General features: G+C 43.1%; 1 protein-coding gene across 2 annotated transcripts in view; it reads left to right on the top strand.

The window, feature by feature from the left end:
• Positions 1 to 18252, top strand: part of Acaa2 (acetyl-CoA acyltransferase 2) — a 29816-nt gene extending 11564 nt beyond the window's left edge. For both annotated transcript variants that reach the window (XM_048419439.3, XM_048419440.3), the window contains exons 3-10: positions 3902 to 4030; positions 4866 to 4982; positions 6490 to 6637; positions 9568 to 9743; positions 10298 to 10427; positions 14381 to 14451; positions 15700 to 15854; positions 17884 to 18252. In XM_048419439.3, coding sequence (XP_048275396.1) covers positions 3902 to 4030; positions 4866 to 4982; positions 6490 to 6637; positions 9568 to 9743; positions 10298 to 10427; positions 14381 to 14451; positions 15700 to 15854; positions 17884 to 17968 — 1011 coding nt within the window. In that variant the 3' untranslated portion in view covers positions 17969 to 18252. The remainder of the gene's footprint in view (positions 1 to 3901; positions 4031 to 4865; positions 4983 to 6489; positions 6638 to 9567; positions 9744 to 10297; positions 10428 to 14380; positions 14452 to 15699; positions 15855 to 17883) is intronic.
• Positions 18253 to 18470: the final 218 nt, after the last annotated feature.

The raw sequence follows: 18470 nt of genomic DNA, 5'->3' as shown, positions 1-18470 counted from the left end.
CTATTTCTTTTCTTTAATTTTATGTGTGAGTTTTCCCTGTGCCTATGTGCACCAAATGTGTTTCTTGTGGCCATGAGAGTTGGAAGAGGGCATCAAATCCCTTGGAACTGGAGTTAGTGACAATTGTGAGCCGCCTTGATGGCTGAAAACCTAACCCAGGTCCTCTGCAAGAGCAGAGTGTCCAGTCTTCCTAACTACCGAGCCTCTCTCCAGCCCTACCTCAATGCTGCTCAAAAAGCACACTCACTAGGTTTATGAGAAGTTAGCTTTCACAGTGTGTTGCTAAAGGAAGTATGCCTGTCAGCTTCCTATCGCTGAATCAAAAATGCCTAAGATGCCAGCTGTGGAGGAGAAAAGTTCTATTTTGATTCATGATGTCAGAGGTTTCTGTTCATAGTCATTTTCCTCTCTTGTTTCCAGCCAGGGGCCACAAAACCCATCAGTAGAGAAGCGTGTACTGGAGAAGGCCTGTCTCACTTTCTGGTACCCAGAAAGCAAAGAGAGGGATAGAGGGCCAGGTTCTAATCTGCTCTCTGAGGGCATTCCTAAAGGAGCCACCACCTATGAGTTCCATCCTCTGGGAATCAGGCCTTTCATAGACACCCTTTGGGGGACATTCTAGATCCAATTTACAGCAGGAAGGAGCAGGCCCGTATAATGTAATGCACCCAGCATAATCTCTTACACCTTCTAGGAAATTGGTGAGGGTTTCCTATGGAAACGAGCAACCTCTTTACCCTCTATCTTGGCATGTGTCGTCTGCAAAATAGATCATCCATATGAAGATGATTGGAAGCTATATATTCCTTCAAAGTATACAGCCATTTGCTGGTTGCGTAATGTCTTGGTTAGGGTTTTATTGCTGTGAAGAGATGCCATGACTATGGCAACTCTTATAAAGACAAACGTTTAACTGGGACTGGCTTATGTTTCAGAGGGCTAGTCCATTGTTTTGGTGGGAAGCTTGGCAGCATGCAGGCAGACATTGTGCTGGAGAGGTAGCTGGGAGTTCTACATCTGGATCAGCAGGCAGCAGGAAGAGAGAGTGACGCAGGGCTCAGTTGAGCACTTGAAACTTAGACACCCTTTGTGACACATTTTCTCCAACAAGGCCACACCCACTCCAAGGCCACACCTCCTAATGGTGATATATATATATATATATATATATATATATATAAATATATATATATATATATATATAAAACAAAATTGACCTAAACTTTGTATCAATAGACTAAGATCCATATTCATCTCTATAGCATATCCCCCTTTAAATGTAATCAGACATTTATAAACAATATATGGGAATTTAGACATAGTTCTCTCCAAACTGCTTCCTGCTTTTTGTTGGACGAAGTATTTGGGGGGTTTGCGGAGACCTTTCAGGGGATCTTGTTCCATCAAACCACTTTGGTCTGGAAGGAATCCACAGGTTCTCATCCTCTGTGGAAACAAAAGCAGAACCTCTTTTCCAAAGCAATATATCCTTAGACCCAAATTTTGAAGTCAAGATACCTTTAAAATATATATGTTGATTTAACTCGGCAGTCCATACAAAGAAATGTCTCTCTATATTTAGCTCCTTCACAGTCAAAAAATTTAAAGAAAACACAATAATATACATAATACAGACTCTCTGCATATATTTCATCTTTACATGGCTTATTTTTCTTTACTCCTTTAATCTATGACTGTCTGTACTCTTTCTCTTTAAAGACTTTGTTTTATTTTTTAAAACCATTTACTTGTTTTATAACCATCTATATTCTTTATCTCTCTCTCTCCCAAGCCTATGTACATTTTTTTAAACACACTGTGACCCGTTCAGAGGTTTATTTTTATCTGAATATGTCTTTATTGCATATCTGTAATTATTTTCTGGCCAGGAACGCCTTTTTTTTTAAATACTAAGCAAGCAAGGCTAGGACCAACTTTGCAGTCCTGCCTGTTGGTTCCTCCCAGTCCAGCATGGCAGAGGCATGTTCACTGCCTCTGAGAGCCATGCACATCGCCCCAGCTCCAGGGTCGTAGTGAGTCTATGTCACCAATTAAGCAATTTATAACACACTGCTCACAGACCCCATTTACACGCTTAACCTCCTGAAAGAGCCAGAGTTGTTCATGCAGCTCGCACAAACCAGGGAGCTTAAAAAAAAAACAAAAAAAAAAACATTTTTTAAAGAGGCCAGATGGACCGTGACTGAAAGAGCATGTGATCCAACCAGATTCTCTGAATGTGGTTGGATTTTCTGAATGTGGCTGGCCTGCAGTCTTTCCGAGAAGCCATTGACAATGACACTGGGACTGGTTTCCTCTGCATATACTGGATTTTTGGGATCCAGTCTGTTTGGATGCTCACCTTCCTGGACCTGGAGTGAGGGGGGAGGAACTTGGACTTCCCACAGGGCAGGAGACCCTGACTTCCCTTGGGGACAAAGAGGGAGGAGGAGAGGGAGGGGGGGAGTGGGAGGGCGTTGGGAGGAGGGGCGTAAATGGAAACTTTTTATAATTTAATAAAATTACTAAAAGAAAAAAAAAAAAGAAGCTGCATAGTTTTTGTTTGTTTGGTTGGTTGGTTGGGTTTTTTTTGTGTTTTTTGTTTTTTGTTTTTTTTTTGCTAATGCTGAGTCAGGAAGCCTTTTCTTGGAGGAGCTGCGCCTCTGCTCGTTGCCAGCAAACAGAGCCTATCTGGAAAAAAATGTGGCTACCAAGAAGTTATGCTTAACTCTGTTCTTTTGTGTCTAGAATTTTTTTCCAAGCATTCTCAGGTTTTATGTAGATGTAGCTGGTCTATGTTAGCTATTTTGTAGGCTGAGGCTGCTCATTTGTTTCCTGGCCACACAGATCCAAAATAATTGCACTGAAACTGTATTAATTGCAACACTGCTTGGCCAGTTAGCTCAGGCTTCTTATTAACTAACTCCTACATCTTAAATTAACCCATTCCTATTATTTTGTATTTTACCATGAGGCTCGTGGTTTAATGGAAAGTTTCCAGGCATTTCTCTCCTTCAGAAGCTACATGGTGTCTCCTTGACTCCGCCTACTCTCTATATATATCTCTTCCAGCCTAACTATACTCTGCTAAGTCATTGGTCCAACAGCCTCTTTGTTAACTGATAGTAATAAAACATATTCACAGCATGCAAAGGGGGAATCCCACATCACTTCTAACTCCATAGCTTACTGTGTCGCTGAGTGGCTGGCCCCTGGTGTTCTCCTTCTTCTTTTCTTGTGTCTTGATCTCTTCTTCCTATATTTCCCCTTCTATTTATTCTCTTTACCTACCAGCCCCACCTATTCTTTCTCCTGCTTTGCTTTTGGCCGTTCAGCTCTTTATTAGACCAATCAGGTGTTTTAGACAGGCAAAGTAATACAACTTCACAGAGTTAAACAAATGCAACACATCTTTGTATCATTCAACAAATGTTCCAAAGCATAAACAAATGTAACACATCTTCAACCAATATTGCACAACAACCTCTTTTATTTATAACTAGCTTTATTTGTTGTAAACTGTAATAAATCTCCATCTTATATTGGAGGACTTAATAGGTAAATTTTCTAAGTAGAAAGACAACTTAGTATGTTTAAAATTCAGTTGTCTAAAAAAAAAAAACAATAGTTGCCGAATATTTCATTACAGATGTTTCTGATGGTCTTGAACTCTATGTTAAAAAATGAACAAAATGATAAATTTTGTAATATGTATTTTGCCACAATAAAACAGTGGAAGAACCACTGACTAAATGATAGTATTTATTAAAATCACATAGTCTCTGTGTGCATATATCCTTTCTCCCCAGAGCCATACAGTTTAGAGATTACCAGCATTTCCATGACTTTTTTGATTGTTGTTACTGTCTTTCTTATAAAGTGACTTCTTTTCCTTGTCCAGACTTCTTCAGATGCGTTGTACTTGGCAAGGCATGTGGGTTTGCGAGTGGGAGTCCCAACAGAGATTGGAGCCCTCACCGTCAACAGGCTGTGTGGCTCTGGTTTCCAGTCCATCGTGAATGGATGTCAGGTATGGGCAGCCCTGCTTACCTCTCTAAGCATGCTGGTAGTTAATTGAATAGCTGCTCCCCCTCAATAGGGCATGGCAGATTTAGAGTTCTCACTGCCTACAGGTAATTGACATAGACATAGTGTGATGGGTAAAGTTATTTTCACATTGGTCTCTATGACAACTTACTTTAAACAATGGTACTCACTCTCCCAGTGTAAATTTTAAACAGAATGACAGCCTCTTAGAAGCTCGTTGCTTGCATCTTTTCTGAGAGATGAAAATCGGAAGAATGAAGTAGAGCCCTTTATGAACCCTCTAGTTCACCAGTTCCATTAATAGGACCTTTTTTTCAATTTTTATGACTTTTAAATAGGTGCACCCTTTATTATCTGCTACATATTTAAGTCAGAGATAAGTATCCCTGTGAGTTTTCCAGATTAATGCTGAAGTAAGAATCACTGTTCTTAGAGTTGGGTGTGCCTTGACATCTGTATAATTTCAGAGTCTGGGATGCTGAGCCAAAAGCTTGCCGTACCTTCTAGGCCAGGGTGAGCTACAGAATGAAAGCCTAGCTCTATAAACAAACTGTCCTTAGGCCAATAGGTAGTGTGTGTTGCTCTGACACACACAGTTGAGGTCTGTTCACTTACCCCCTAGATCTGGAAAATAGATTCTTTAACATTAGCTTCTCAATAACTTTAAGCACTTTTTTTAGGTTACTGCAAATTAAGAATCACCACTAATTTTTAAAGTCTTTGTATTTCTCAATTCATACTCTGGATACAATAGAAGGAATTTTATTGTCTGTTTTGTTTTGTTTTGTTTTGTTTTGTTTCTTTTTTCCTTTAAACAGGAAATCTGTGCCGGAGATGCTGAAGTTGTCTTGTGTGGAGGAACAGAGAACATGAGCCAAGCCCCCTACTGCGTCAGAAATATGCGCTTTGGAACCAGATTGGGAGTAGATATCAAGGTCTGGACCACTAAATTTCTTAAATTATCTTTTGCTAGTCGTATAAGTAGTTTTAATATCGTAACTCTTGGAGAGAGAAAAAAAAACTAATTTTGAGCCCATTTTTGTTCATGAGATATTGCCAAGACTTTTATGATTTATATTTTATAGGCTATTTGAAAACTTGTTAGTTTTAGTGTTAGAATCCACATAGGATTATACGTCACATGTAGAAGAAACCATAGGGAAAGGTGGAGGAAGAAAAAAAAATGGATTTATGAGTGATCTGGGTGACTGGACCTTGTGGAGTTCAGATTCTGAAGCAAGGGCCACTGAATAAGTTTCTCCATCACTAAAAGTGCGAGTCTGCATTCATCTATTGATCCAAATTGGTCGGGCGGGGGGGAATGCTCCTTCGCCTCTGACAGCTATCCCATAGCAATAACAGCTGGGATAAAGAATGCTAATTCATTGCCCTGCTCATATGAAAAGCTTAGTAGCTTTCTGTATTTCTTAGCATTTTTCAGGGACTGGTGAGACGGCTCAATGGTAAGAAATACCTACTTTGCAAGCATGAGGACCTGAGGTCAAGTCTCAGCACCCATACAGAAAGCTGGACATAGCTGCCTGTGTCTTTAACCCTGGTTTTGGGGAATGGAGACAGGTAGATCCCAGGGAAACTCTAGCAAGCCAGCCTCACTTAAAGAAAGAGACTCCACTCGGGTGAGACACCCTGTCTTAAATGCCTAAAGTAAAGAAGAGTAAAGGAAACCACCTGGAGTCCTCCTCTGGCCTCCGAATGGGTCCAAACACCCTCACACTCACATGCATGTACAACACACATACTACACACACAGGTGCACACACTCAATACATGTACAACGCACACTCTACACACACAGATGCACACACTTAATAATATAAATAAATAAGACGTGGCCTTTTGGAAACTAAGGAATGAGATTTAGAGACCATGAGTATTTCAGACACGGATGTACTCAAAAACTCTCTCCTGAGATAGCAATACAGGGATTACAGGCAGCACATGGAACATCCTCAGATGCTCTGATGTGGTCTTTTCTGTTCCTCGGTGATTCTGTGTCCTGTTCTTCTCAGTCTAGTAGTAACAAAATAACAAATAGAGCCAGCTGTATCTGTCACTGAAGGTCAAGGATGCAAAAGCTACACATGTGTGCTCTCCCCTCCAGACCACATGATAGTTTACTTAAAGGGGTTGCAGAAAAACCCTACATAAGTACCCAGTGTTGGACTTCTCACCGAAGGATTCACTTGTGATTGTGGGGCAAGCTCCTGTTGGGTGAACACTTAGAGCTGTGTATTTAGAGTGGCATAAAATAAACATTTCTGAGACGTTGGGTATTTTTTTAGATGTTAGATTTTCTTAATGTCCCAGAACCAAATATGAATAGAAAGAATAAGTGCAATTGTTATGTAAATCTAAAGAAATTTTGACATGTTCCTTCCAAAGATAGTGTTTTAACACGTCGCTGCCTGACTATCTTTATAGCTGGAAGATACCTTGTGGTCAGGATTAATGGATCAGCATGTTAAGCTCACCATGGCATTGACTGCAGAGAACCTTGCTGTAAAACACAACATAAGCAGAGAAGACTGTGACCGATATGCACTGCAGTCCCAGCAGAGGTGGAAAGCCGGTTGGTATAGAGAGAAGAACCTGGTGGGAGCGGGGCGGGGTTCCTCCCGAAGGTCACAGTGACCAGACAGTGATGGATTTTTAAAACACATACCTTTGGAAATCACATTTTTCTTTTTCCTTTTGGTTTTAGATGATCAGGTAACTCTGTTACTGAAAATTTCATGTGGAAATTTCTCTTGTGAAATAAGCCAATGCCGCTTTGAAAGGCAGTACTGCGGACGGAAGTGATGGGTAGTTAGGAGCACCGGCTGCTCTTACAGAGAATTTGTGCTCGGTTCCCAGTGCCCGTGTAGCAGCTCACAATCACATGTAGCTCCAGTTTCAGGGGATCCAATACCTGCTCCTGGCCTCCATGGGCACCGCATACATGTGGCACACATCTGTACATGTGGCACACATCTGTACAGGCAAAACATAGTCACATCAAATAAAAATTTTTATCTTTTTAAAGTGGGATTTGGGGGTTCTGAAGAGATGGCTTGGCAGTCAAGAGTGGTGTGCTTACTGCAGAGAACACACGCTCAGTTCCCAGCCCCACCTCAGCTGGCTCACAACTGCCTGTAACTCAGGAGCTGATGCCCTTTGACCTTCATGGGTACATTTGATACATAGGAACACATACATATACATAAGTAATAAATTCATAACTAAACCTAACCAAAAGTGGCATGTCACTTGGCCCAACCTGAATGTGGGGATTTTGTCCTGGCCTAGTCGGTCTCCATAGAACGTACTGAGGCATTTTATTTGCTCTACCAGATTAAACTGCTGATTATAGCAGAAAAGGAGGGTTTTGGTTGGGGGTTTTGTTTTGTTTGTCAACTGTGAAGTGATATCAAGAACAAAGTAGCCAGGCATGTAGGTATATGCCTTAAATTCCAGCACTCAGAAGATGGAGGCCATCAGATCTCTGTGAGTTCCAGGTCATCCTTGTTTTCGTAGTGATTTCCAGGCAATATAGGGACTACAAAGTAAAACCCTGTCTTGGAGGTTAAATTGATATTTTTTTCCTGACTAACCTTGTTAAATAAACAATAGGCTACTACAGTCCATTCTAGTCCAGAGTAGGTCATTGGCCTTTCCCATGAGCCATGTCCTAACATACAGAGAGGGGATCTGTCTGCTGCTGGGGCCTGACCAACTGGGTATCTTTGGATGTCTCCTTCTCCCATTCCTCACTGTATCTGACTCAGTTCATTAGTCCAAGACCCTCCCTCCACTGCCTCGCCACACACACTGCTTTCTGGTCCTCCAGAACAAACGCCTGGACAGCCATTGGCTTCTCAATGGCAGCTTGAAGGAATTTGTCAGCCCTCCGAATAAGAATTTAACTGAACTGTTATTATTATAATCCACCAGAAGTTCTTATGTGGGGATGCATTTGATGTAGTGAGGAGGAAGTCGGTCCATTCAGAGGAAGAAGTGGATGGAGCCGATGCCATCCTGCTTACCATTCCAGTTATTTCTAGGAGGCACTTGTAGTCCAGAGAGCACCAAGCCATCTCGTGGATTTCTAATTCCATTGTGGTGAAGGGATCTGACCTCAGCAAAGTCAGTTATTCAGAGACCACCTACAAACTAGAGAAAATCAAACCTAAGCTTCCTGCTTCTCAGACAGGAAGTCTAACTAAATAAGGGCAGAACTTTTGTTTTTCCAATGGAAATGTGATATCAGAGTTCAGATGATGGGCTTTCAAGCAATGTTGCTGTACACACGTTGATGCCCTGAGTTTGAAACCCCAGCACCCATGTAAAACTGGGGGTGACCACACTCCAGCACTCGGGGTAGAGACATGCTAGGAGTTAGCTGACTGGACAGCCTACCCAAAACAGTGAATTTCCTGTTCAGTGAGACCCTCCCTTCAGGGAACAAGACAGAGAGTGAGTGTAGGGTGCCAGGATACCTCGGGTGTCTGTGCAAACATGCAAACAGGCATGTATACACATGCATATACCACACACATATATACACATACACTAAAGTAGGATTTTTTTTCCTGACTAACTCTATTGTTGAAGTGATAGATGACTTCAGTATGTTCTAATCTGTGGAGGTTCAAAATAGATACAGTGTTTTTTATATAATTACTTCGGTTACAGCTCTTACGATCTCTTCAGGTTGTCATTGTCTCATCCTATGCTTGGTGGTACAGGCAACTCTGTGATGGTTTGACTACTTATTTTTTTCACCAAAATTTTTGGATGCATTTTCTTAAAATTTATTTTTATTTTATGGGTGTTCTGCATGAATTCCCGTATGCCAGAACAGGGCATCAGATCCCATTATAGATGTTGCTGGGAGCTGAGCTCAGGGCCTCTATAAGAGTAGGCAGTGCTCTTAACCACTGAGCCATCTGTCCAGCCCAGGTTGGATGTATCTAGTTCTATTACATCTATATCTAACACAGCTGTCAGTCTAGCGTCTCACAGTGAAAACATTTAATAAAACAAAAAGTCAGAATAGGATCTCAGGATATGGCTCGGATTGTAAAGTACTTGCTATAACAAGCAAGAGAACCTGAGTTCAAATCCCAAGAACCCACATAAGTTGGGTGTGGTAGGGCAATCCGCAGTCCTCATGCTCCCAGTGAAAGATGAAAGGCAGAAACAGGAGAATCTCCAAAAGCTCATGGGCCAGCTGGTCTGCTGTACACGAAGCAGCAGCAGCAACAACAGAAATTCTGCCTCATGCAATGTTGGAGGCTTGGTCCAGCACACCCTGAATGATAATTTCAAAAAGGTGCAGACTCACTGTGTAGATTCCTGGGGTGGGGGTATGTTAAATCCTCCAATAGGAAAGCAGCTTGCTAAGTAGAAAGAGACTGAAGGACCCTCTGAGCAGTTAGAGCAGGGGTTAGGTGACAGATTCGGTTCCCCTGGCTTCTCTTCCTTTCGGAGTTTCGCTCTAATGGTCTTTCACTATTTCAGCTAACGATGCTGGCTACTTTAAAGAGGAAATGGCACCCATTGAGGTGAAGACAAAGAAGGGAAAGCAGATGATGCAAGTGGATGAGCATCCTCGACCCCAAACAACCATGGAACAATTGCAAAAGCTCCCTCCAGTGTTCAAGAAAGACGGGACTGTCACCGCGGGCAACGCCTCGGTGTGTCACATATCCTTGCCAAATGATTGTGAAGTCTCTTCCAGATATGTCTAGAAACTTCTAACCTTTAATTGTTTAACTTACACTGGTAATGTTTATATTTTGTTAATTTGACTTTTCATAGTCTAACATGAAACCTGTAGCCAGGGATCCTGGTAATCTGATTTCTTCATCCTTTCAGTCCGTTGAAAGGAAATCCTCCTGGCTTATGAAGTTAGTTTTCATACCTCATGCCTTTTCTTTTTTTCTTTCTCACATAATAATTTGTCATATTTCGTTTTACATCTACATATATCTGATGTAAAGATTTTAATTCTTTTCTTTCTCTCTCTCCCTCTCTCTCTCTGCATTCCTTTCCGTTGTCCTTTGTTGAGGTTCACTCCATGCTTAAAGGCTCTCTAAAGTCCCCCAGGGTCCCACAGTGCTTCCACCCGCATCCAACACGTGGCACGGCCCTCACACTGTTCTGCTCTGTGAGCTGCTGCACCGTTAGTTCGAACCTTACCTCGCTTCTTTACTGCTCTTGTTTTTAATCTGCTGGTCTTGTTTTGAAGGGGGTGTCTGACGGTGCTGGAGCTGTTATCATAGCTAGTGAAGAAGCTGTCAAAAAGCATAACTTCACACCACTGGCCAGAATCGTGGGCTACCACACGTCTGGATGTGATCCCAGTATCATGGGTATCGGTGAGTTTATCATGAAAACTGTTCTGTTCTATGACTAGAGTTGGGTCTGTTTGGGCATTCAGAGTCTTGGAAAAGCAACCAAATCAAGATCCCTGGTGGACTCACTTAGATCATCTTTATGAAGAACTGTCCTATGCATGACAGGACAACCAAGACCATGCAAATCCTCTGTAGGCAACAGTCATAGTGTACTGTCACTGTCTGTCCGAAGTATTTAAAAGTCATCCCACAGAGGGGCTAGACAGCGTGCGTGGTTAAGAGTGCATGCTCTCTTGTATATCCAAGTTCAATTTATAGCATCCCTGTCAGGTGGCTCCCAACTGTCTGTAATTGCCGCTCCAGAAGAATCTGATCCTCCAGGTCTCCATGGGCACTCTACACATATGCTCATGCATGTGCACACACACACACACACACACACAGAAGGAGAAAGCATGCACACGTATATACACATAATTAAAAATTATAGGAATCTGTTTTAAAAATCAACACAGAAAATAGAGGGTGCTGGAGTTACAGCTCAGTGGTAGAGCCCTGTATAGCATGTGTTAGACTTTGGGCTTGGTCCCCAGCACCATGGAAAAGGAAGGAAACAAAATTACACAATGAAGTCATGATGTGGCTAGAGCAGCCTCCTTGGGGCTCCAGTACCTCAGCTCCACAGTCGCTAATGGACCTCACCCAGTCTTCCCTCACAAAGCCAGCGAGACTTCCGGTAAATGAGAAAACTGAGGGCGTGTGCAGCTCCAGACCTCTGGGTCCCTCTCCAGAACTCACCAATAGTCACCAATAGGCTGATAATGTCCCCCGGCTCCACCCTGGCTTCTTAGCAAAGTGAACTTTAGACAGGTGGCAGGCACTAATGGGAAGAGATGTGGAATTGTTGGTATTTCTCAGGCCGAGACTATATTTATTGGTTAGAAATGGAACAGAGGATGTGAGAGCACGGTGGTGTACACGTAATTCCAGCACCCGGGAAGCTGAGACAGAAGGATTGCAAGTTCCAGACCAGCCGTGGTTACATAGCAAGACCTGTCTCAAAAAAAAAAAAAAAGAAAGAGAGAAAAAAGGGAAAAAGAGAAGAGGGAAAAAAAACTACTTTTTACTAAATATACATAGACAGAGAACTTCAGACAATGCAAGTTTTTAAATTTTTTATTTACTCTGTGTATGTGTGTTGTGTGTACACATGCATTGTACACACACAAATCACAGCCTACATGTCAAGGTCAGAGGACAACTTTCCCACGTGTGCACACACACAAATCATAGCAGTCCGTCAAGGTCAGAGATCAGCTCTCTCCTTCTACCTTCCATATTCTGGAGATCCAACTTGACCTGTCAGGCGTGGCAGCGAGCACCTTCATCCACCATGCCATCCCACTGCCCCCAGTGGGGAGCGTTTTCGTCTTTCCTATCACCCGCCTTCAAGGAACCAAGAAGTCAGTCAGGTGCTCACTGCACACAAGAGACCGCACTCTGCCTTCCCACTCGTGACCCCATGTCCTAAGGAAAAGCCTTCCTTGCAGTATGGATGTCCGATTCCAGAGTTTTCTGGGAGTTGGTGCCTTTTTGACTGCCTAAATTTGGTTGTTAAGATGACTGTCAAGACAGAAGGAGCGTTATGCGTTGCTGCCACGTCAGAGGTCGGGTCCGATCAAATGACTCTGACTGCTGCCTGGGGATTGAGTTAGCTCCCAGCTGTACTGGTGACCAGGCCCTTCCAATGAGACTTCCCTCCGGGAAGGATTACTAGGAAACCGGCCTGGCATGTTCATACCTTTTCCTCTTTCATTGTATATCTCAAGTGTACGTCAGCAACTGCAGAAAACTTTGACACTGCTGAGGGCCAAGGGGTGGGGTTTTGTTGTTGTTGTTGTTGTTGTTGTTATGGACTTATGATCATATAATCAGAAAAAAGAAAGCCTTTACCTTGGAAGTAGTAAGGCGACCTGAAAAGTGAAACACCCGCGCGTGTATCACACCTACCGCACGGATCCCCACACCAATTGTTCCTCAGAACTCACACACAGTCCCTGGGGGATTGTTTCAGTAGGTCTGTAGTCTGAGGTGCGTGTCTCTGCTCTTGATTTCTGAGTCCCTGGGTACTTTGATGAGCTTCTCTGGTTTCAGTCAGCCAGACGATGGCCTAGAGCATGTATAGACTCCAAGTTAGCCTGAGCAGACCAAGGCAGGCCTGTTGGTGTTCTTGCAGACAGGGAAGCTGACAATGTCTCAGCACCTTCAATTGTTCATTCCACTGAACAATGCTTCATCCCTTTTACCGTCCTGAGCTAATGGCCTCGGTATTTATCGCAGTGGTGAAAAGCCAACTGACGATTCCCTAACCGTGCCAGGTAATGACTGCTTTACTGTGTACACCCGTGTTGGTTGCCGTTCCTACTCCAGGTCCTAATGAGTCCCATTCCCCCTCTGAGGCAGGTCCACTGTCTGTGTTTCAGCCCCTTATGTTCCAGAACCCACTAGGTCGGCCCATCAAGCTCTGTCTACAGTATACAGTGACTTTCCCAGCCCAGAGCTCCAAATCTTTCCACACAACCCCCACACCACCCCCCAAAAGAGCAGTTCCAAAGGCCTGCAAAGCACATGGTCAACCAACACCTGCGTTGGTTACTTATCTCACATCTATGACAGAATACCCAGCCATAAGAAAACTTAAGGAAGAAGGCCTTATTTTTGGCTCTCAGTTTAAGTCCTTCACGCCAACAGGACTGTCAGGTTCTGATCACATGATGTCTGCAGTCTGGACACAGAGAGACAAGGCTAGTGGTTGACCCACTTTCTCTTCTTCATTCCAAGGCACCAGGCTGTTGAATGGTGTCACCCACCTTTAAGGCGGGTCAGCCCACCTCATCTAAATAATCTCTCCCGGGTGTGCCCAGAGGCTAACCGTATCAAACTGATCCCTCACAGATGCGTTTCCTGGGTGATTCTAGATCCCATCTAGTTGACAATATTACCAATACTAATAATCATCCCGTTTTTCATGTCTTGGACATGTAAAGAATCTGAAGTTAGATTCCAATAAATCAGTAGCTACTCGGAACTGCATTTTAGACCGAACTGTGTTATCTGAGTGGCCACGCTTGGTAAGCACACTGGTCCAAAGAGCCTTTGAAGTGGCTGAAACCCATCGCGAGATGTTCAGCCTCTCGCCTTCACAGCAGAAGTTTTCTGACAAGTTGTTTGCGCACTTTCTTCCTAAAGGGATAAGCACAGAAGGGAACCGTCTCTAGGCAGACATCCTGCCGTTTGGGAAAAGCATTGACTTGCTAGAACTTATAAAAATATCACATTGTCACTAGTGGTCAGCACACTTGGGAGCCAGCGCTTCTTTCAGGCCTGGTTAGGTCGGTTTGCATTCCTTGATTTATGGGCTGTGACCCCACTTACTATTGGAGTTAAAAAAGGTTCTTCCCTCAGGTACCTTTCCCTTGAGTGCCCCACAGCTTCCTGTCTGCCAGACTTATGGAAGTGCCACTGTGTTCCCTGCCTTTGATCCAAATGGGCTGAAGTTCAGAGTGAATGAATGGATATACACCTTACAACTCTTGGTCTGCCTGGTCATTTGAGATCAGTATAATCTATAACTGACTGTAAATCCTGCATATGGCCCCTGGCTGCTCAAAGTCCTAACGCCAGGTAGACTGTCTCATGTGGGGCTCTCACCCTCAGTTGACTCTTTTCAGCTTTGCACCTTTGTCCCCTTTTCTGCTCTGTGACCATTTCCTTGTATATTCTAGAAGGAGGAATTTGTTCTGCATGGTAAGTTCTAACTGTATAAACAGGCTGATTTCAAACTCACAATCCTTCCACTTCGCCTCCTGAGGGTTGGGATTGCAGATATACACCACACACCTGTCTTAAAGAAGTTCGGCCTATGAATAACAAGAGAACATAGGTTTCCATCTAATTCCTTTATTCTTATGTAGGCCCTGTCCCTGCTATCAGTGGAGCATTGAAGAAAACGGGACTGAGTCTTAAGGACATGGATTTGGTAGATGTAAGTGTTTCTTTTTCACAGCATAAATGATTTCACTTGGTATCTTGTAGCTCATGTTTTAGTACTGTTGACTTTTCCGCCCATGTGTGTATTGGCTGTGCATGCTCCGTGTTAGTATGTCCCCCGCTGTATTAAATTGCTTTTCTTATTTTTTGTAGCTCGTGTCTATCTGTGTGTGTACATGTATGTATAAGCATAGGTTCTGTTGGGTTTTTTGTTTTCCTTCTTCTCTTTCTACCTTATTTTTTGAAATGGATCTCTCACTGGACCAATTTAGATAAACTGGCTAGTCATCAAGACTGAGGGATCCTCCCATCTCTACCTCCCCAATGGGATTAGACGAATATGCAGCTACACCCAGCATTTTAAAATGGGAGTTGGCCAGTGTCACTGTGATGTGAAGGGTGCTGGGCAGTTCTGCCACATCTAACACAGTTACCAGTGCCTGCACCTTAGGCAATGATGGTGTATTCTTGTCTGTCAGTGTCTTCCTGGAAGGATGGCTTAGTACTAGGTAATAATAGCAACCACTTAGGGCATACCCGCTGTGTGTCAGGGAATGCACGTAGACACTTTCTAGTCATAGCTTTATTTAACCTGGGAAATGAATTGAACTTTGCTATGGAAATTCAATTGTAAATATTTGAAAATACACACAAGGTCACGTCCTCCTAAGAAATGATGCAGTGGAGACCTTCCATCTAGTTCCTAAACCTCTGGGCTCTGTGGTATCTACTCTAGCACGTATCTACTTAGAGTATTGCAGCTAGCTTTTCTTTAAGGAATGCTTTTGATCTGAAGTGTCATTTAGTAAATATACAACTCCTTATTTTTAAAGAGGTACATTCTACCTATAAAGCCCAGGCTGTCCTCTAACTTGGAATCTTCCAATCTCAGCCTTCCAGTTAGCTAGAATTAGAGGTGTGTGCCACTACACCCAGCTCTCTGCCCCTTTTTAAACCTATTTGTAAAGGAAGATAATTTAATTATGTTGACAAATAATAACAAAAGCTACCCTTGGGTGCTAGCTCTTTCCACATATACTACAACACACACACACACACACACACACACACACACACCCTAAGGAGCTACAGTCTTTACATGGAGTGATTAAAGATAAATTTAGATAACATTGTGAGCTAATTGAAATAAAAAGAAACAAGAAGTCACTGTCAACAGGTCTGGATCTTCTTGTTACAAACAAGCTTCGAGGAATGATTCTGTGGGTTTTAACTCTCTTCTAAGGTGAACGAAGCTTTTGCTCCCCAATACTTGGCTGTTCAGAAGACCTTGGATCTTGACCCCAGTAAGAGCAATGTGAATGGAGGTGCCATTGCCCTGGGTCACCCATTGGGAGGCTCTGGATCCAGAATCACTGCACACTTGGTCTACGAATTAAGGTACTCGCTAGATGTGTCACTTTTTTTTGAAAATTTATTCCTTTTATCATTTTAGTGTATAAGTGTTTTCCTGTGTGTATGTACGTGTTCCATGTTTGTGCTTGGTGTCTGGAGAGTTCAGAAGAGGGAATTGGATCACCTGGGACTGGAGTTACAAACAGTTGTGAACTGCCATGAAGGTGCTGGGAATTGAACCCAGGTTCTCTGGAAGATCAGCCAGTGCTCTTAACCACTGAGCCATCTCTCTAGACCCCAAATATGGCATTTTTAAAAATAGAAACACATGAGTTTAGGTTTTTTTCAGCACAATCCTGTTTTTCCTTCTTCATATCCCCTGCACTGGTTCTGATGAGAAACAAATTATTTAGGAGACACTTTGCACTGGGCATTGCAGAAGAGCTGGTCAGCTTGTTAGTAACCTGTAGTAGGAGGCCGTTTGTCTGTTCCTGCTGCTCAGCCCCAAAATAACCACACAGAAACCATATTATTTGCAATACTGTTTGGTCAACAGCTTAAGTGTATTTCTGGCTAATTCATAGCTTAAATTAACCCATCTCCCTTAATCTGTGTATCGCCACGGTGCTGTGGCTTACTGGCAAAGTTTCAGCACGTCTATCTCTGGCAGCAGCTCCATGGCTTCTCCAAACTCTGCCTTCCTTCTCCCAGCATTCAGTTTAGTTTTCCCCTCCTAGCTCTGTTCTGCCCTGCTCTGCTATAGGCTCAAGACAGTTTCTTTATTAACCAGTGGTATTCACAGCATACAGAGGGGCATCCCATATCAGTAACCCTGCAAGCTCTTTTCTGGAGTTTGCTGTGTGCACTGTACAAGCACCCTTAGGGAGTGCTCACTGAGAGAGCCATGCATGTTGGGCCACCCTGGTGCCAGTGACCAACAGTGCCTGCTTCTATGGCTCTGCATTTTGGTGTCCACAACTGTAATAAGAAAAACTTATTTAATAAATCAACTTATCGAGAAGATATGAGAAGGTACAGATCTAGACGCCACTGTTAAAGAAACCTGAGCAGACTGGCAATCTCTGCAAGCTAAACTGTGACCTCACTGCATCCCAGGTGTTTGATTTTCTCCAGTTTGGGTAGAAAAATTCTTGGCTTTGCGTATTTGGGGCCATTTAGTTCTGTTAGGAGAGTTGAGAGCAAACTGACTGTGTGAGGCTGCAAGGTCAACGTCAACCTGTGGAGCAAAGCTGGGAGGACTCCTGTCACCTAGAGGTTCATTAGATGGGGATCAGTGAGTGACATGAAAAATCATGCTTGGATAATTTCTCAAGGTCTACTCTAAATGACTCGCTCCTTCAATAGACATCAGCTGCATTCACTCCACAGTGACCCAAGAATGAAGTCATGTACGGTGTTGCTGCCCTCCTCCTCCTCACCCCATTTCTGTAAAAGTCTCCTGCATTTGCTGCTTTTCCTCAGCCTGCCGAAGCTCATGGGTTTGTTTCCCTTCCTCTAGTCTGAAGCCAAAAGCCTTGTTCTTGCACTTTCTCCCTCTTGTGTGTTACTTTTTTTTTCAAGACAGGGTTTCTTTGCATAGCCTTGGCTATCCAGGAACCCCCTCTGTAGACCAGGCTGGCCTCAATCTTAGAGATCCGCCTGTCTCTGCCTTCCGAGAGCTGGGATTAAAGGCATGCATCACCATCATCTGGCTATTGTTCATGTTTTAGTAAGAATATCCTGCTCTCTGGTTCTTTTATTTACTGTGACCATAAACCAAAATCAAGGATTGGAGAAGGGACTTGGAAGATGATTTGGTTAAGAATGAATATTAATACTGTTTAATTAATTAATGGAATTTTTTATGTGTGTGTGTGTGTATGTGTGTGTGCATGGTGGGTGTATGCACATGCTACAGCATGTGTGTGGAGGTCAGAAGACAACTCGTAGGGAAATGGTTCTCTTCTTCCACCATGTGGAAGCATTGAACTCAGTCATGATGCTTGATGGAAGGCTCCTTTGCCTGCTGAGCCATTTTACCAACCCCAATAACAATTTTCTTGTTCTTTTTCAGGCGCCGAGGTGGAAAATATGCAGTGGGGTCGGCTTGTATCGGAGGTGGTCAAGGCATTGCCGTGATCATTCAGAACACAGCCTGAAAAGATCACAATCACAGTGCTCACCCCTACTTGACCAGGCCACACAGAACAGGTGGCCAGGTGACCTTCAGGGCAGCACCACTGCGACGGTGATTCCATTTGACCAAGCCTTGATGAGGCAAAATGCATTAGGTTCTGTCCACTTTATAACTGCCTAACATGATGTGTTAGATTAAAAACCCAACCACTGAAGGCCTTAAAAGAAATGGTGTCTCTGTCAATAGCCAGCACTGTATGCCTTACATAATACAATTACAAACTGAATAAATGCTGCCTTAACTCCAGCTAATCTTTTCTTGATGTTTTTTCATTACATACAATGTCTCATTTTACCCCTTTTAAAGTGTGCAGTTCAGTGGTATTGAGGACATATATAACTGGTGCAGAGCATCACCCCCATCTTCAGACTCTTTCATCTTGTACAGCTGAAGCTGTTTTCATTTTAAAGTTATTATTTTTACGTGTACGTGTCTATATGTGTAGCATGATTAATAAAAACACA

The sequence above is a fragment of the Myodes glareolus genome, chromosome 13 (genome assembly GCF_982192425.1).
Source record: "Myodes glareolus chromosome 13, mMyoGla1.1, whole genome shotgun sequence".
NCBI classification, from domain to species: Eukaryota; Metazoa; Chordata; class Mammalia; order Rodentia; family Cricetidae; genus Myodes; species Myodes glareolus.
This window is presented reverse-complemented; position numbering and strand designations above follow the sequence as displayed.